We start from the raw sequence: 21,352 nt of genomic DNA, 5'->3' as shown, positions 1-21,352 counted from the left end.
ATCCATTTATTTTTGACATAAATCAATTAAGAAAATGTGTATCTAAGTAACTGTGTGTATTAAATTTCTTCAGTCCCATATTTGTAAGAAATATACAGGGTTAAGTACGAGTATGTTTTTTGAATATAAACGCTAACTAACCAAATTTTTTTTCCATGTATTAATTCAGAATATTATTCTATTAAATTATACATGTCACGCCCCGAAGTTGCGCTTCTGAATACAACTGTGTTCGAATCATTTTATATGCAAATTGAGCTTAGTCTCAACATTCAAGAAGATATAGTTGTGGTATATTGGGAAATTACCAAGAAATGAGTTTCCAACAAAGTTTTACTTCCAGGAAGATAAAACATAGACGCAGTTAAATTTTTTATTACGCCAAAACCGAGTCCTTATAATAATTAACAAATTAAAACGGACTTAATCGTCGACGTAAATCGATTTTGAGATAGAACTAACTTTTAAAAAAACGTAAACCGAGAAAATGCGGTTCGATATCCGAAGAAAATCTTTATCGGCCTCGTATACTCGTAATCAGTACACCCCATATTCCGTGCTAGATGCTTCCGAGTTAATCCCATAAACTTACACCGTTCCAAAAGATAAGCGAGCTCCTTGCGGAAATGTACGTACGGTGTAGACGTAGCTTAACGATTTCGTATCAAAAATAGAAACCAGGTACGTATTTACGTGAAAAATCGTTCGTTTTAGACATTAATCGTATCGTTTAGAGTGTTAAATCATACTAGAACGATCAAAAATGTAAAAAACTACTACGAGGTGTGTTTAAAAAGATCTAAACGACAATATGTGCTACGATTATCGATTGATTATCAAGCAGCGCCACCTAGCGAGAGGTAGTTTTACCGTGACACAAATAGAACTGTCAAAAGTCAAAAAGTTTTTAAGAAAATTATAACCGATGAAAAGTAATGAACATTTTGTATAACCCTGTATATTTATGAATGTAAATTCTTAGTAACGCCACTGATAGTCGATATCTTCACTATATCTTCACGCGGCTTTTAACAAAGACGATCTTCTGCACTAAAATGACGCCATTATTTAGAATCGTTCGCGTTGAAAAAAAAACCCCTATTGAGGGTGTCCTTTCAGCCCTATTCCGGCGCCCCATCGGTAGGAAACACTCACAATCTTTTTATCCAAGACGAAAAAACATAGACGCACGAAAATTTTTTCGCTAGGTATCAAATTTGTTTAAAAAAAATTGTATTTAAATAAATGTATTTTTATCGTGTCTGCCATAGCAGCGTTCCGGTGTCAGAACCTCGTTCATCATCACTAACATTTTAAATCCTTTTAAAACCTACGTGAAAACTAATTAATCAAACTGGATCAAGAAATAATTCACCGACAGTACATATTACTTTGTTTATACACTAAAAAAAAGTTAATGTTGAAACAAATTGTTAATAAAAAACAATACGTCGAACGCGCTATTAAATTCTGACAGATATCATCATAAATATGTCAGTTGTCAACTGTCAAAGTGTAGACAATAATTAGTTATAAAAATTATAACGTGTTGTTACCGGGGATCGTCGAAAAGTCAATATAATCAGACGTGTTTCGTAAATTAACGGAATTAAATGAATTTTGTACAAGGTGGTTTATTATTATTATTATTTATATAATAAGAGTGTCGTCTGTATTGGGCGTTACGATCTTTCGTTAGTTATGGATTATACTATTAAAGAATAAAGAAGAAAATGAAAATAAAAAGCAACGGCGGGCTAGGAAATCATTAGAGAGGCATAAAGCAGCTTTTAAATTATAGGAGGGCGTTTCTTTCGGGAAATAAAAATGTATTATTGTCTAGATTACGGAAATACGACATTTTTGGCTAGCGAATGGAAGCTTTTGATATAATCCACCGGCGAATGTAATGTAAAATGTATTTTTGAATATTTGTAATGATATTATTAGTAAAGAATTAATTTTTTGTGAAATTATTATGAAAAATTTATTATAAAAACAATAACAATCTCTCCACGAGCTATGTAACGTGAATGTTATTGTATTGTATCACATTATAGCTAAAAAAATTGTCGTTGGAAATATTTCGTTTTAAATTGGAAAAAAATGTGGAAAATACGAGAAAAAATGTGAAAATATATAAAATATACAACAATTGATAGGTTAAGAATAATTTTACACCAAAATAACTTATTTTTTATACAGAAATAGTGGTTAAGGATTGATATTGAATCCATAGTCCTTAAAAATGGATGTAAACTAAAAAATAGCGTTTTAAATTGGGAAAAAACTGAGTATAATGTATGAAAAAGTAGAAAATTTGTGATAAAATGTGAAAACAGCGGGAATATATAACAATTAATGAATTAAAAACCAATTTTATTAAAAAATAAAAACGTTAAAATATTATTTTATGTGTTCGAATCATGTTTTAAAGATTATTAAATGATAAATAAATCGATTTTTGGATTGAGGAAAGTAGTTGAAGAAAGATATAAGCGGTCAATGATTTTTAAAAAAGGATTTAGATCGAAAACTTGCCATTTAAATAAGGAAAAATTGACTAGAACGTAGTAAGTTTGAAAAATTTTGAAAGATTTGAAGTATTTTTATAGAATTTTCTCTTCGTAAGATGAAAATATGATAAAAAATTTTAGGTTCGGTTAAATTTTTTGTGGAAAGGAGTTTTTTAATACGAGGAGTTCAAAAAAGATATCAGTTGCTCTAAAAACAAATTATTATAGACGAAAAATTTAGGAAAATTCATTAAAATGAGATTTTTTTGGAAAACTATACATTCGATTTGGAAAATAAAATGATTTTTGAATTTTTCGGGCAAAAATACATAATATACATCAATTTTTTGCAAACTTTAGCTAAAAACATGTATTTCCAACTATTTCATAAAAAAATTTGACATGGTCATATAAAAAATTCTGTATTTCCGAAACCATTTGACATATCCTTTTATTTTTGACATAAAGCAATAAAAAAAATGTGTATCTAAGTAACTGTGTGTATTAATTTTCTTCAGTCTCATATTTCTAAGAAATATACAGGGTTAAGTACGAGTAATTTTTTTTCGAAAAATATCACTAAAAATTTGACATGGTCGTATAAAAAATTCTGTATTTCCGAAACCATTTGACATATCCATTCATTTTTGACATAAATCAATTAAGAAAATGTGTATCTAAGTGACTGTGTACATTGGATTTCGTCAATTCCATATTAGTGAGGAATATACAGGGTTAAATACGAGTAAGTTTTTAATCGAAAAATAAAACAAAAAATTTGACATGTTCGTATAAAAAATTCTGTATTTCCGAAACCATTTGACATATCCATTCATTTTTAACATAAATCAATTAAGAAAATGTGTGTCTAAGTGACTGTGTACATTGGATTTCGTCAATTCCATATTAGTGAGGAATATACAGGGTTAAATACGAGTAAGTTTTTTTTCGAAAAATAACACTAAAAATTTGACATGCTCGTATAAAAAATTCTGTATTTCCGAAACCATTTGACATATCTATTCATTTTTAACATAAATCAATTAAGAAAATGTGTGTCTAAGTGACTGTGTACATTGGATTTCGTCAATTCCATATTAGTGAGGAATATACAGGGTTAAATACGAGTAAGTTTTTTTTCGAAAAATAACACTAAAAATTTGACATGCTCGTATAAAAAATTCTGTATTTCCGAAACCATTTGACATATCCATTTATTTTTGACATAAATCAATAAAAAAATGTGTATCTAAGTAACTGTGTGAATTGAATTGCTTCAGTTCCATATTTGTGAGAAATATACAGGGTTAAGTACGAGTAAGTTTTTTTTCGAAAAATAACACTAAAAATTTGACATGTTCGTATAAAAAATTCTGTATTTCCGAAACCATTTGACATATCTATTCATTTTTAACATAAATCAATTAAGAAAATGTGTGTCTAAGTGACTGTGTGAATTGAATTGCTTCAGTTCCATATTTGTGAGAAATATACAGGGTTAAGTACGAGTAAGTTTTTTTTCGAAAAATAACACTAAAAATTTGACATGGTCGTATAAAAAATTCTGTATTTCCGAAACCATTTGACATATCCATTTATTTTTAACATAAATCAATAAAAAAAATGTGTATCTAAGTAACTGTGTGTATTAAATTTCATCAGTTCCATATTTGTGAGAAATATACAGGGTTAAGTACGAGTAAGTTTTTAATCGAAAAATATCACTAAAAATTTGACATGGTCGTATAAAAAATTCTGTATTTCCGAAACCAAGGATAAAAAGGATGCGCGTATAATGATAAATTATTGTCATGTCATTTCCAAAATTTTCTTGTATGTACTTACCTCGTCTTTGCCCTTAACTACACACATTTTGGCATCGTGTTCGTTGGAAAACCAAAGTAGCCTTTGTTGTTCGGTAAGTTCCGCCAAAGTTAAATTATAGACGACGTTTCTGTAACAAATAAACAACATCAGAATCGATATAATAAAATGTTCAACATGCCAATGAAACTCCAAATATAATTTATGAGCAAAGTTAATTGGAAAACTTCCACGATAATGAACACAAAATTGAAACAAAAAAATTATTTCACTGTATTAAACATTCTTTCGGAATGATAACACAATTCGAAGCCAGCTAAAGGCAATAAAATTCCCAGTTAGTTAACTATAATTAGAGTCAAGACAATTTGGCAGGAATTAAAAGCATTTCCACCATTTGTTTTGGGGTTAATGTTCCCCTATTAGGCAATATCCAAGTTAAAATATGCAGTTGGGAAACTGGAAAATTGTCAAAATGCATTTCCGGAGCTAATGCTGCAGGAAAATACCAATTCAATTGGTGTAAATGACATAATTATGTAACAATTTATGTATCTTGATAATACGATATCCGTTGACCAAATACGTATGTTATAAAGCTAATATTAATGAAAATCGTTAACAAGAAGTAAATTGATGTTTTTTCCTCATTATTAACCCCGGTAATTGCTTCTTTAACTCCATTTACACCCCCAATATGCAGTCTTTCGAAGTGTCACTTCATCTCGAAACTATATAAGAAATATACAGTAAGTTAATCATCTTTAAGATAAATTTTTTTGCTGTATGGCATCGTGGTACAATATGTAAGCTATCTTGATGAAATCTAATCGCTCAAAACAACTCTATGACTCAAATATGGAGTTGTCAAGTCTCTATGTAACCAGCAGGTAAAAAAATCGATTCAAGACAAAAAATCTTTAATAGAACGTCTAGAATCTCAAAGGTATAACTCTTGGCTTTATAATGAATGTTTTATGTTGTTATTGAGTCTCGTGGTAAACTCTGGAAACAGCGCTCTGACTTTATCTGGTCTTGTTGCTGCATGGTGACCGCTCGAGAAGCTTCATGTATTAACAATGAAAGTTGCTGTGGATATGGAAAAAAAAACGATCGAAATTGCCTTCAATCAAGACTTATTTAACGTTCTTCACAACTGCTGACTATCTTTGGGCCTTAATTGAACATCTGATTGTATCTGAAGTAATTTTATGATAAAACTCACCGTTTTGCTGATTCAAGGTCAAAAATCAAAAAAATGAGTTTTTCGTGAGTTTTATCATAAAAATACCTTATACAAAAATTGTAGTCCATAAAATTATCTACAAAAAACGTGTTAATACTTTTTATCCTACGAGCCACCGTTTCTGAGATATAACGATTCAAAAAGTTGTAAAAAGTGAAATCATCAAAAACTTTTACAACTTTTTGAATCGTTATATCTCAGAAACGGTGGCTCGTAGGATAAAAAGCATTCACACATTTTTTGTAGATAATTTTATGATCTACAATTTTTGTCTGATGTATTTTTATGATAAAATTCACCGTTTTGCTGATTCAAGGTCAAAGGTCAAAAAAATACATATACAAACATAAATTCCCATAAAAAAATGAGTTTTTCGCGATTATCAACAAAATCGTAAGTTTTATCATAAAAATACCTCAGACTAAAATTGTAGATCATAAAATTATCTATAAAAAACGTATCAATACGTTTTTTCCTACGAGCCACCGTTTCTGAGATATAAAGAGTCAAAAAGTTGTAAAAAGTGAAACCAATCAAGACTTTTACAACTTTTTGAATCATTATATCTCAGAAACGGTGGCTCGTAGGGAAAAAAGTATTGATACGTTTTTTGTAGACAATTTTATGACCTACAATTTTTGTTTGAGGTATTTTTATGATAAAACTCACCGTTTTGCTGATTCAAGGTCAAAGGACAAAAAATTACATATACAAACATAAATTCTCATAAAAAAATGAGTTTGCTGGGTTTATCAGCAAAACCGTGAGTTTTATCATAAAAATACCTCAGAAAAAAATTGTAGATCATAAAATTATCTACAAAAAACGTGTCAATACTTTTTTTCCTACGAGCCACCGTTTCTGAGATATAACGATGTAAGTCGTATGCATAAAGTATCGGTGTAGTAGAGGACGATGGGTTGGGTTCGCGAAATTTTATGATATTTATATACTTAAACGTGTAAGTTGTTTACAACTCGATTTTTCACTCAACTTTACTGAATTTTTTAATGGTAACATCCCGTACGTTAAGAAGCGATTTTCTTGGGAAAAAAATTCAATTTACAAAGTTGGAAATTCAAACGAATTGTGATTCAGATAGCATCTCATAACATTAAAAAGCAAATCGTGTAAGTTCTTGGAGCAGTCTGGCGATCTAATAACGTTTAGATTAGAGAAAAACTTTTTGGCATATCCACTTCGGGTATTTAAACGTTTTTCTGTGCGAACATTTCCCGCTACGTCATGTCAAGACTTTCTGGATGACTTCCTTTTTCCGTTTTCGATGTCGAACAAAAAACTTTGCGAAACTGCGAAACTTCAAAATTGTCTTGCATTTTGGAACGTGAGATAGAAAATGAATGTATCTATCATATATCTACGGGGTGTTACCAACTGATCGTTAATTTTGAATTGGAAAAACCATTTATGAGCCTATTAAACACATATAGTATTTGCGAATTATGGAAAATGTGGTTGTGAGACAACTTCTTGACCATTATCGATTGTTTACTCCCGTATTGACTATTTGTCTATTTATTGACGTTCTCAACAACTCTATAGATCCAAAAAATCCTTAAAATATGCCCACATCTCAAATGCTGGGCCGTCTAAGACATAAGTTAGTGTACAAACTGCCTTAAATACTAAATCTCATCGTATACAATAATAAATGTGGAAAATTATATAATTAGTAGATACGAATAGTCACATTAATATAAAATAATTAAATAAACGACAAAATTAATGAGGTTGGAGTTCATAGGGACAATTTGAATCACTCGATACAGGGTGTCTCACGACGAGTTAAAACTATCTGTATATATGGCAAAATACTTGTAGTAGAATCATGAAAATTTCTACGTTTGGGTTTTCGGCTACGTTCTTTTTAACTAAAATATTTTCAAAGATGGTGGACTTCCGGTTCTACCGGAAGTCGACTGTAACTTTGTTATTTTATATGGAACACCCTATATATTAATACATTTTTGAAATCTACGTAAAATTTTAGTATACTTTTGTCTAAAAACTTTTTTCGAAAAATGCCTACTTTTTGAGTTATTAATTTTTTTGCAAAAAATTTGACCATTGCAGACCCTTATAAATTATTTTTTTACGATAACACCCTTAAAGATATGAAAATAATTTTTATTCTGTTGTTTTTATCAAGGTTAGACGTATTTGAATCTATATTGAAGAAGTTTTCATTCTATACAGGGTGTGTATAAAAATGGTTCAAAATTCAACTTCATAAATATCAAATTTCTTTATTTTTTTAAATAGAACCACCCGGTTTTTTCTATTTTAATACATTCAGGGGTAAAAAGTAAAAAATCCTATTTCAACTTTTAGTCGTTACCGAAAAATTTCAGGTTTTTAATTATTACTGTATTTTTTAACAAGTTTTAATTTTTTATGTATACTTTTAGTAGAGTTTGTAATAAATGACACTTATTTAACTGTCATTAGTCGATTGTTGATATTTTAGAAAATCGAAAATTTCGAAAAATATGTAAATAGCAGCAAATAATATGCAATAACTTTGTCACATTCTCCATGTATTAAAAGCAAATTTACATAATTTTTGTTATTAAATTGAGACACACCCTGTATAAAATGAAAATTTTTCAACATAGATTCAAATACGTCCAACCTTGCTTAAAGCAACCGAATAAAAACCATTTTCATATCTTTAAGGGAGTCCTCGTAAAAAAATAATTTATAAGGGTCTGCAGCTGTCAAATTTTTTATAAAAAAATTAATAACTCAAAAAGTAAGCATTTTTCGAAAAAACTTTTCAGACAAAAGTATACTAAAATTTTACGTAGATTTCAAAAATGTATTAATATACAGGGTGTTCCGTATAAAATAACAAAGTTACAGTCGACTTCCGGTAGAACCGGAAGTCGACCATCTTTGAAAATATTTTAGTTAAAAAGATCGTATCCGAAAACCCAAACGTAGAAATTTTCATGATTTTACTATAAGTATTTTGCCATATATACTTATAACTCTTCCTGGGACATCCTGTATAGTGGACAGCGTATTAGGTTATATGGGAAAATATTGCTGTAATGCTAAATTACATTTTGTTTATAAGATTAATAAATTTCAAAACTCCAGACACTTGCAGTTGCTGTATTAGTAAAGATATCGATTATCTGTTTATCCGTTAGTACGAATGGACTATAACATTCAAAAACCATCCTGTATTAACTTCTATAATGTTTTCACTTTATTTATACCGTTAATAAATCGAATAACGACCTGATTTGCGTTGTTTCTGGGGACGGGGTATCGTTTAAAATTAACGTGTACTTCAAAATAGCCAAAATGGGAGAAATTCTCGATACCAAAACAGACAAAACCGAGTCGCATTTGTTGAAAACTAATTATATTGGATGCTGCCGACGGCGCCGGAAGCTTCAGCTTTTACACACTTGAACTATTGGATTGTATAGTTTGATATGAAGCAGATATTTAGAATATAAATTGCCATTGGTAACCATTAGAGGGAGCTAGATATGTAAATTAGGATTGGAAATTATCGAAATATTTCCTTCTAAACCGTTTTCATATAGATAATTTAATGAGACTCAATAACGATTGCCAACAGGCACTTTATACGTTACTAGTTATACAGGGTGTTGTTCGATAGTGTCTCTAGTACGAGAAATAAAATTAACAACAACATATTTCAAGTTTTCGTCATTGTTTTGTAAAAAATAGTCACTTTAATAGTCATTTGAGACATCTAGGTTAATTTGGTAGTTTAATCAGTTGTTTTTCTTCTTCTTTTTTAACCGTCCAGTGACTTTCTTTACTGAAATGACCAGTTTCAAGGTATTTTCAAACTTTGTTTAATATATCAAGTTTTCGTCATTGTTTTGTAAAAAATAGTCACTTTAATAGTCATTTGAGACATCTAGGTTAATTTGGTAGTTTATTTAGTTGTTTTTCTTCTTCTTTTTTAACCGCTCAATGACTTTCTTTACTAAAATGACCAGTTTCAAGGTATTTTCAAACTTTGTTTAATATTTCAAGTTTTCGTCATTGTTTTGTAAAAAATAGTCACTTTAATAGTCATTTGAGACATCTAGGTTAATTTGGTAGTTTATTTAGTTGTTTTTCTTCTTCTTTTTTAACCGCTCAATGACTTTCTTTACTAAAATGACCAGTTTCAAGGTATTTTCAAACCTTGTTTAATATTTCAAGTTTTCGTCATTGTTTTGTAAAAAATAGTCACTTTAATAGTCATTTGAGACATCTAGGTTAATTTGGTAGTTTAATCAGTTGTTTTTCTTCTTCTTTTTTAACCGTCCAGTGACTTTCTTTACTGAAATGACCAGTTTCAAGGTATTTTCAAACTTTGTTTAATATATCAAGTTTTCGTCATTGTTTTGTAAAAAATAGTCACTTTAATAGTCATTTGAGACATCTAGGTTAATTTGGTAGTTTATTTAGTTGTTTTTCTTCTTCTTTTTTAACCGCTCAATGACTTTCTTTACTAAAATGACCAGTTTCAAGGTATTTTCAAACTTTGTTTAATATTTCAAGTTTTCGTCATTGTTTTGTAAAAAATAGTCACTTTAATAGTCATTTGAGACATCTAGGTTAATTTGGTAGTTTATTTAGTTGTTTTTCTTCTTCTTTTTTAACCGCTCAATGACTTTCTTTACTAAAATGACCAGTTTCAAGGTATTTTCAAACTTTGTTTAATATTTCAAGTTTTCGTCATTGTTTTGTAAAAAATAGTCACTTTAATAGTCATTTGAGACATCTAGGTTAATTTGGTAGTTTAATCAGTTGTTTTTCTTCTTCTTTTTTAACCGTCCAGTGACTTTCTTTACTAAAATGACCAGTTTCAAGGTATTTTCAAACTTTGTTTAATATTTCAAGTTTTCGTCATTATTTTGTAAAAAATAGTCACTTTAATAGTCATTTGAGACATCTAGGTTAATTTGGTAGTTTATTTAGTTGTTTTTCTTCTTCTTTTTTAACCGCTCAATGACTTTCTTTACTAAAATGACCAGTTTCAAGGTATTTTCAAACCTTGTTTAATATTTCAAGTTTTCGTCATTATTTTGTAAAAAATAGTCACTTTAATAGTCATTTGAGACATCTAGGTTAATTTGGTAGTTTAATCAGTTGTTTTTCTTCTTCTTTTTTAACCGTCCAGTGACTTTCTTTACTAAAATGACCAGTTTCAAGGTATTTTCAAACTTTGTTTAATATTTCAAGTTTTCGTCATTATTTTGTAAAAAATAGTCACTTTAATAGTCATTTGAGACATCTAGGTTAATTTGGTAGTTTATTTAGTTGTTTTTCTTCTTCTTTTTTAACCGCTCAATGACTTTCTTTACTAAAATGACCAGTTTCAAGGTATTTTCAAACTTTGTTTAATATTTCAAGTTTTCGTCATTGTTTTGTAAAAAATAGTCACTTTAATAGTCATTTGAGACATCTAGGTTAATTTGGTAGTTTAATCAGTTGTTTTTCTTCTTCTTTTTTAACCGTCCAGTGACTTTCTTTACTAAAATGACCAGTTTCAAGGTATTTTCAAACTTTGTTTAATATTTCAAGTTTTCGTCATTATTTTGTAAAAAATAGTCACTTTAATAGTCATTTGAGACATCTAGGTTAATTTGGTAGTTTATTTAGTTGTTTTTCTTCTTCTTTTTTAACCGCTCAATGACTTTCTTTACTAAAATGACCAGTTTCAAGGTATTTTCAAACCTTGTTTAATATTTCAAGTTTTCGTCATTATTTTGTAAAAAATAGTCACTTTAATAGTCATTTGAGACATCTAGGTTAATTTGGTAGTTTAATCAGTTGTTTTTCTTCTTCTTTTTTAACCGTCCAGTGACTTTCTTTACTAAAATGACCAGTTTCAAGGTATTTTCAAACTTTGTTTAATATATCAAGTTTTCGTCATTGTTTTGTAAAAAATAGTCACTTTAATAGTCATTTGAGACATCTAGGTTAATTTGGTAGTTTAATCAGTTGTTTTTCTTCTTCTTTTTTAACCGCTCAATGACTTTCTTTACTAAAATGACCAGTTTCAAGGTATTTTCAAACCTTGTTTAATATTTCAAGTTTTCACCATTATTTTGTAAAAAATAGTCACTTTAATAGTCATTTGGGACATCTAGGTTAATTTGGTAGTTTAATCAGTTGTTTTTCTTCTTCTTTTTTAACCGTCCAGTGACTTTCTTTACTAAAATGACCAGTTTCAAGGTATTTTCAAACTTTGTTTAATATTTCAAGTTTTCGTCATTATTTTGTAAAAAATAGTCACTTTAATAGTCATTTGAGACATCTAGGTTAATTTGGTAGTTTATTTAGTTGTTTTTCTTCTTCTTTTTTAACCGCTCAATGACTTTCTTTACTAAAATGACCAGTTTCAAGGTATTTTCAAATCTTGTTTAATATTTCAAGTTTTCGTCATTATTTTGTAAAAAATAGTCACTTTAATAGTCATTTGAGACATCTAGGTTAATTTGGTAGTTTAATCAGTTGTTTTTCTTCTTCTTTTTTAACCGTCCAGTGACTTTCTTTACTAAAATGACCAGTTTCGAGGTATTTTCAAACCTTGTTTACATAAAACCGGTTCTGTATTAATTTTTGTTGCGTACACGGTCGTATTTTGCGAGTAGCTTTTGATGTGGCTGGCCAGCTTATGTTATTAAGGTCCGCAACCTTATTCCGACTAGAGGAAAATTCGTTCAATGAGAAAAAGTTTAAATTCTATAAAAGGAATGTATGTAAATACGACTTACTCCGAAATTCCAAATTGTTCGAGCTCTCATTTAAAACGAGATTATATAATAGGAGAATGCGGAAAGGATACGAGGGGATGACCAAAACTATAAACACTCGAATGAAGAATGATCGATAAAGAAGATCTACACTGAAAAAAATTGAAGAAAAAGGTAAAATTTCGTCGATTCCGTATACGTTCTCGAAAATTCAGACTTGGAAGTTTTAAAATGGGTAAAATCGAATGAAATTCGTGCATAAATGCAAGTGTGGTGCTCTGTGGTTTGTATCTGCTAGATCTAGCGTCTTCAGGTATCTATTGAGGCTCTGATAGAACTCCTGTATCCACCAGGAGCTTTGGCGACAGCATTTGGTCGAGGCGGCCTCTAAAAACCACCATCACTGAAGATAAACGTGATTGACGACTCAAAAATAACAGTTCAGATCAAGAAATCTTCGAATGCTTCTACAGTGGAAAGAAACTGTCCCCTTTTGGAGGAACGAACCTCATTTAAGACCTCAAAATGGAATTAAGAGGTTGCAGTGGGAAAAAATTGAGTGCACGATGATTTGGAGGCTAAATTTGAGGTTTTTGGGTCTAAAAAAAGAGTGTTTGTACGCTGGTCGAAGAAAAAATATTATAAAACACGACGGAATCTCCACTTTGGAACCAAATAACGCACTCAGATGATTTGAAACGAATAGTTTCCATTGGACATTCGCCGGATTGAAAAATTAATAATTTCGATACGGTCCTGACGTTTTAGTGCCGTTAATTCGGTTCAAGCGAAGTCGAAGACGCACATCAAAGGACGAACTCTTGATCCTTGTAGCAAATAACGAGCCGCAAGCATCGGATGTTTAAGCTCGGTTCGACTAGTGGAAAATGGCAGAAAACGAAGTTATAATAAAGGGCTGCGATAGGGCGTCGGACAATGGCTGTTTGTCACGCACTTGAGCATCCCTTCGCTACTGAAGCACCGTCATAAACATTTTTATTTATTATATTAGGGAAACGTGTCGCGTTGCTGTTTAGAACGTACGCGTCCTTCGAGTTTTCCGAACAGGATTCCAGTTAATGATAAACTGTATCTCCAGATGGAGTTACTCTTCTTAATTTTTCCAATTTCCAAATGTTTTCCTTCTCTTATTACGTTTCCTCGAGTTTATTCGTCTATTGAACTTGATTCGTGGTCATTCGAATCGAATTGATGGTCAAAATTTCGTTGATTTATTCTTCGATGAAAATTTAGAGTTGGAATATTCTGTTTGTTCAAAAATGGTATGTTTTAGCTTCCTCTTCGATTGGGATAACTGAAAAATACTACAGGGACCTTCTAATAAGTCGAATACTTAGCTAGATTATCTTCTTCATGCGGTGACAACAGCAATGTCAAAAAAATTGAGGATTTGCTGGACCAAGTTCTAAAGTTCTTAAACCAGGATGTTCGTTGTCTTACTAAACCTCTTTTTCCTTTATTGTATCCTTCAAAAATCATATATACCGTTGAAAATCTTCCTAATCAGGATCATGCTGATTAGGAAGCTATCTTTTACTGGTCCTTGCACCGCATCCTCAAGTTCGAAGTTGTTTCTTTGGTCTTTCGAATGTCTTTTTTGTTTCTTTATCTTTAGTATTTTCGATTTCGTTATTAGTTCGACGCCGTTCGGCTCGTTCTGCTCGTCTTGAGAAAATAGTTTTTTCTCAGGATCAGTTGAAAAGATAAAAAGTTAAAGATCTTCAATTCACGAATAGTTGAGTGGCGATTGATTTATTATCAGTGAATTATATTTGAATTTTAACATTTGAAAATGGAAAAAAGTTGCTACGAAGTTTTTTATTCGAGATCTAATGCCCGTTTTACACGAGGTTATCGTTTATAGTCTTACAAGCAAGCAGCGCTGGTATTTGCATTGCGTAAATAATTTTTTAAACCAAGTCAGAGCTGTCTGTCAAACAATATTGAAAAAAAAAATCTTCTAATCCAAAATCGTTTCGCTTTTTTTCTCTATTTTTCTTAATAGTGCAAAAATTAGTGCAGGCATTCAAGCTCAAAATGTTGTCAAGCCTCCGAATTCTTTAATGCGGCTCCGATTTTCCTGAAAATTTAGAATTAAGCTCAACTTACCCTATATATCAAGATCTATATGGTCGCAAGGTGTACAAATTGTTTTTAAGGGGTGAAAATCACCCCTTATCGAAAAATACTAATATTATGGTTTTTTTGTAATTTTTTGCAATACAAATGTTTTTCGTTTACGCGGTATAAATATTTTAACATACTGTAGAATAGAAAATTTATATATTTTGAAGTATCAACCCTTAAAAATCTATTAAAACTACCCTTTCGATGAAAATAATAATGATAAATCTTTTAACGATTTAAAACGTTGCAATTTCATTATTATTGTGAAAAATTCGTAGCATTTTAATAAAATTTAATTATTAATTTATATTATTCAACCCTTAAAAACTACCCCTTTGCATAAAATGAAATAAAAATAAATCCAATGACTGCAAACTTTTAGATTTTGCATTCTTTTTAATATTAAAGTTTCTTGTCTCTAATTGGGGTAATTTTTAATCGTCTATACCCTGTCAACCCTTAAGAACCACCCCTCTGATAAAAAATAGAAAATTTTTAATGACTGTTAACGTTTTGGTTGTGAAATCATTCGGTATTCAAGTGTATTTGTCAAATACGAAGTGATTTTTCATTTTATATACCCTAACACCCCTTAAAAACCACCCCTTTGCCAAGATTATGAGTATATCATGTCTCGGTACTCTCAAATGTACCTACAGGCAACTTAGTGTCAGTAGAAAAAATCTGTGCGTCAAAATTTGAAACTTTTTCATATGCTATAATTCACAAAAAAAAATTTTCAAATTCTTATTTTTTATGTAACTCAAATAATTTTGAAGATATCACATTTTCCAAAAAACCATTTTAAAGGTAATTTTCAGGTCTACAAGCCTATGTATATTAGAAGGGCTTGAGATCTTCCATATCATATTAATAAAGGGTCGAAGGGATGTGGATAAGCAATCCGCCCACTATAGTGACAGATTATTTTGATTATAACTCCGTCAATTTTTATGTTACAAAAAAAATAAAAAAAGCAAAATAATCGTCATAAAAAATGCTTTAATTTGACAGTTTACTTGTTCTTGTATCTTTTATAGGTATGGAGAAAAAAATGAGCAAAAAAATTTTTTTTCAAAAATCAAAAAAAAAAGTATTATTTAATGTTAATTTTTTTCAAAATTATGCATTTCTAATTAGCAGAATTTTCAGATATCGTGAATAACATCCAAATAAAGTATTTGGTACAAGGAAAAAGTTTAATTTTGATTTTCATTAAATGGGCATTAGTTTAAGTGCAATTATTTTTTTTTAGCTTCAACTATTTTACACCATATCTCACTGAATTTCCAGTCGAAACGACTTTTATCAGTAATCATTTGAAAGGTCTTTTTAAGCTCTTTAAAAAGTATCTAATGACTTTTTGTTGAAAAATTTACCATTTTCCCGATATTTGAGGTTAAATGGTCAATTACGTAAAACAAAAGCTATTCAAATATCTATAACTTGCTTTAGATATAATATTAAGATCTTAAAATATACCTCAATTTGTTTGTTTTTTTATAAGCTTCATTTTTGTTCTTCGCACTTTTTTCGATAAAACGCATCATTACAGAGTTATACGTAAAAAACTATTGAAAATGCGGTTTTTTTGACGAGAAATCCTAATTTTCAATTGCGAATAACTCAAAAACTATTGATATATCAAAAAAACTTCATATAACATTTTTTACTTTAAATTTTCTGATCTTTCGATTTCCGAGGTTATTTTGAGTGAAAAATGTTCCACCTCCCGAAAACGGCACCACGTAGATCTCGCTTTTTTGATATCTGTCAAAATTTTGAAATAAATCATTGCAGCATCAAATAATTCGAACGGGAAAAGCTTGAACACCTGACCAGACGTTTTTTTTTTTCAACAGACTTCATTATTTTTTAACTTAAAACAGGAATTATCCACTCTTATAACGTCAAGGGGTTTTTCATCACATTTCAATGCCATCTGTAGTATTTTTTCTGAATCAACCTCATCCATTCCTTTGATTAACAATTTCGTAAGATCTAGAAGTGATTAGCACCAATATTATTAGTCTTAAATATGAATAATCAGATTAGATTCAGTACAGGATGATAACGAATGAAATTTCTTTTCAAACAGGACACAAATTTGCAGCGTTGTTCTGGTTTGTTAGCAAAACAAGTTATTCAAGCAAACGCAGCGCCGAATTCGTACTCGTTTATAAAAGATACTCACGTATTCATTATTTTCATTGTCACTAACAATTCATACGAAATTGCGCATTCCATTTAAAGATAAATTGCCTCAATTTATTCCAAGTTGCGTTATAATTTAGACTAGACAAACCCGACCGTATAAAATTTCGTTTCATTTCGGAATCATCAACTAGACGTGCCAGGACGAATTGAATTTAATAGTCCTACGTATTAACAACCATCTAAAGTTTATTTATAACGAATAACTTTGATAATCTACCTGGAAAATCGATGAAATTATCACCTGAACAAAACTACTGTTTGTTTAATTCGATAAAATTAGGAGATTCGTAGATTTTTTGAAACCGTTCGCCAAGAAGAAACATTCTGATGAAAATAATCATAAATTGTAATCGTTTTCAGAGTTTCAATATGGTAAAACTCACTCCGGTTCGCTAGGATTTATGCTCCGAACATCTCCCGATTTCCTATGCCTTGTTTGCCCCATGTAAACGATTTCTTACATCGATAAAATTAGGAGATTCGTAGATTTTTTGAAACCGTTCGCCATGAAGAAACATTCTGATGAAAATAATCATAAATTGTAATCGTTTTCAGAGTTTCAATATGGTAAAACTCACTCCGGTTCGCTAGGATTTATGCTCCGAACATCTCCCGATTTCCTATGCCTAGTTTGCCCCATGTAAACGATTTCTTACATCGATAAAATTAAGAGATTCGTAGATTTTTTGAAACCGTTCGCCATGAAGAAACATTCTGATGAAAATTATCATAAATTGTAATCGTTTTCAGAGTTTCAATATGGTAAAACTCACTCCGGTTCGCTAGGATTTATGCTCCGAACATCTCCCGATTTCCTATGCCTTGTTTGCCCCATGTAAACGATTTCTTACATCGATAAAATTAGGAGATTCGTAGATTTTTTGAAACCGTTCGCCATGAAGAAACATTCTGATGAAAATAATCATAAATTGTAATCGTTTTCAGAGTTTCAATATGGTAAAACTCACTCCGGTTCGCTAGGATTTATGCTCCGAACATCTCCCGATTTCCTATGCCTTGTTTGCCCCATGTAAACGATTTCTTACATCGATAAAATTAGGAGATTCGTAGATTTTTTGAAACCGTTCGCTATGAAGAAACATTCTGATGAAAATAATCATAAATTGTAATCGTTTTCAGAGTTTCAATATGGTAAAACTCACTCCGGTTCGCTAGGATTTATGCTCCGAACATCTCCCGATTTCCTATGCCTTGTTTGCCCCATGTAAACGATTTCTTACATCGATAAAATTAGGAGATTCGTAGATTTTTTGAAACCGTTCGCCATGAAGAAACATTCTGATGAAAATAATCATAAATTGTAATCGTTTTCAGAGTTTCAATATGGTAAAACTCACTCCGGTTCGCTAGGATTTATGCTCCGAACATCTCCCGATTTCCTATGCCTTGTTTGCCCCATGTAAACGATTTCTTACATCGATAAAATTAGGAGATTCGTAGATTTTTTGAAACCGTTCGCTATGAAGAAACATTCTGATGAAAATAATCATAAATTGTAATCGTTTTCAGAGTTTCAATATGGTAAAACTCACTCCGGTTCGCTAGGATTTATGCTCCGAACATCTCCCGATTTCCTATGCCTTGTTTGCCCCATGTAAACGATTTCTTACATCGATAAAATTAGGAGATTCGTAGATTTTTTGAAACCGTTCGCCATGAAGAAACATTCTGATGAAAATAATCATAAATTGTAATCGTATTCAGAGTTTCAATATGGTAAAACTCACTCCGGTTCGCTAGGATTTATGCTCCGAACATCTCACGATTTCCTATACCTAGTTTGCCCCATGTAAACTGTTAATTCTCTGTTTTGACAATCGCGATTTCTTATTTGTATATCTACATATTAATAAAAATCGATGTCGAATTAACAAAGGGTGGGTTTTTGGACATCTACTAGACAATTTCAGAATATCAGGAAAGTTGTTAACCGGAGCGAGCTGCCTTAATAGGGAAATATCTAAACTCTAAATTGCATTTGGAGTATCTAACGTTAATTGGTAGTAATATAACTTGTGTAATTTTAACAATATGGCATTAACTCTACCGAAATGATGTAGAGAGAAATACTCGAATTAAATCGGGATTCTGATTTGCATAGTTTCATCGTTATTGTTCTAGTAACGTTCATTTTGATATGATTCTTTATAGTTTTACGTTTTCGTACTTAATTTTATAAATTTTTAGTTATATATCACATTACACGCGCATGGAATACTATATTTTATATACGACTACAATTAAAACGCAATTTTTGTCTATAACATCGTCAAATAGTAATAAGAAGATTGACTAATTGGTTGCTGGTGTTTCAGTTTACGCACCGCATCGATATTTTCTGGTACAACAGTCAATTTTGGTCAACCTTCATCCCGTAGCGAAATTCAACAACGATTGAATTCGAAAAACCATCGAAATACGGCGGTTCGAGTACTTCATATCCAAAAGTCAATGTCAATGTCAAGTTTGACGTATTATATCAGCGTTGTCATATGTCAAAACTAGAGTACATGTTTTTTGTAGTATTATTCGTTTCTGGAATTTCTATTCGTAGTTTTACAAGTCGAAAACAACGTATTTGTGTCAAATTGCGATTGTAGATGTATAATATCCCTTTTTTTCCAAAATAACTATCCAAATTTTTATAAATAACAAATATGAAGTCACAATTTTATCAAAATCCCATGAAAATTGATTATTTTTAATCGTTAATGGTTATTATTAGAAAAAAAAAAACGTGATTTAGCTATCAGAATGTAGTATAACGGATATTTTCCTGTTTATAAATTTTCCTTGGCGCTTTTCCCCTTGTATATTATATCTCTCCATTGTCTCGTTTCGTATTCATGGACAAGAAAGCGCATGGATTTATCTAAAAAGATTGTTCGATGCATAAAACACACAAACTTGATGGCATCCATGTAATCCTCTATATTGTGAAAATTCTCTGTTATCTAAATCCTATTTAGAGGATAAATTCCGTTGAAACTTCATCCGAGGACGACTAATATTCGTATACAGGAACAAATATTCGTCCTTACAGCGATTTACATTTGAAAATTAATATTTTTTTGTACAAATACCAACTTGGTACGGACTGAACCTTTCTATGGTACAAGAATATGTAAAAAAAGTCTTGGGAGACGATTGAAATGAAAAAAAACTGAGAAACTTCAAGTACTATTCACGATGATCACTAGAATGTTTCCAGAAGTACCTGGCCTGACCTAGAGATGGCGGTAATCGCTTGACAAATACCACAGACCTCACGTTGTTTAATATCTGTTTGGCAGCCTTCCAAACTTTGATTTAAAAGGCTGAACTAGTTTGTACTCTACCAAATGAGAAGAGGATTCCAGGAATGTTGAAAAAAAACCCGCAATCAATCAAAACAATGGATTGGAAAGGGAGAAGTCGCTTCAAAGAAGACAAAGACCGTTCCACCTGTAGGGAAGGTCAAAAACAGACGATAATTAATAAATTTGATTCGATTTGCTACTTCATGCGCCCTATCCGCCAGATTTAGCGCCCTCGGATTATTTTCTGTTCCCCGACTTGTGAACGCGGACCGTCACGTGTCTAAATCAATCCAGGTGTTCATTTCTAACTTCTATATAATCGAATTTTTTTTATTGTAACCGGATATTTGATATAAATATGATATCTGAAATGTAAATAGAAAATTTGTCACCGTTTCCATACGGAAAATTCGATTTTACGTAAATATATTTTTCGTAGCGTAAAATGAAATAATTCCGTATGTCTTCTATTGGAAACGTTGGAATTTTGTTTTCTTTTACAAAGAAAACGTGAAGCGTGAATACATGAACGTGAACGGTCGAAAAAGTGTTTTTTCTTTCTTGTGTCAATTCCATTCGAATTGACTGTATAGTGTATGTCATTTATAAACTTTACGACCCATTTTTATCAATATAATTGTCATTCATCAACTTTATAACCAATTTTCATCAGTAAAATTGTCATTTATAAACTTTATGACCAATTTTCATCACTAACATCGTCAATTATAAACTTTATGACCAATTTTCATACTTAACATCGTCAATTATAAACTTAATAGCCAATTTTCATCAGTAAAATTGTCATTTATAAACTTTTTGACCAATTTTCATCACTAACATCGTCAATTATAAACTTTATGACCAATTTTCATCCTTAACATCGTCAATTATAAACTTAATAGCCAATTTTCATCAGTAAAATTGTCATTTATAAACTTTACGACCCATTTTTATCAATATAATTGTCATTCATCAACTTTATAACCAATTTTCATCAGTAAAATTGTCATTTATAAACTTTATGACCAATTTTCATCACTAACATCGTCAATTATAAACTTTATGACCAATTTTCATACTTAACATCGTCAATTATAAACTTAATAGCCAATTTTCATCAGTAAAATTGTCATTTATAAACTTTTTGACCAATTTTCATCACTAACATCGTCAATTATAAACTTTATGACCAATTTTCATCCTTAACATCGTCAATTATAAACTCAATAGCCAATTTTCATCAGTAAAATTGTCATTTATAAACTTTTTGACCAATTTTCATCACTAACATCGTCAATTATAAACTTTATGACCAATTTT

At 30.5% G+C, this 21,352-nt stretch overlaps 1 protein-coding gene across 4 annotated transcripts in view; it reads right to left on the bottom strand.

Moving 5' to 3' along the window:
* LOC130896616 (semaphorin-1A) overlaps window positions 1-21,352 on the bottom strand; it is a 238,375-nt gene that overhangs the window by 26,092 nt on the left and 190,931 nt on the right. For all 4 annotated transcript variants that reach the window (XR_009059594.1, XM_057804814.1, XM_057804816.1 and 1 more), the window contains exon 4: window positions 4,362-4,470. Coding sequence is in view for 3 of the 4 variants with exons in the window: in XM_057804814.1 (XP_057660797.1) it covers window positions 4,362-4,470 (109 nt within the window). In the remaining variant the exon portion in view is untranslated. The remainder of the gene's footprint in view (window positions 1-4,361; window positions 4,471-21,352) is intronic.

The sequence above is a fragment of the Diorhabda carinulata genome, chromosome 7, assembly GCF_026250575.1.
Source record: "Diorhabda carinulata isolate Delta chromosome 7, icDioCari1.1, whole genome shotgun sequence".
Taxonomy (NCBI): Eukaryota; Metazoa; Arthropoda; class Insecta; order Coleoptera; family Chrysomelidae; genus Diorhabda; species Diorhabda carinulata.
The sequence above is the reverse complement of the archived record's forward strand: the minus strand, read 5'-3'. Positions and strand labels throughout refer to the sequence as shown.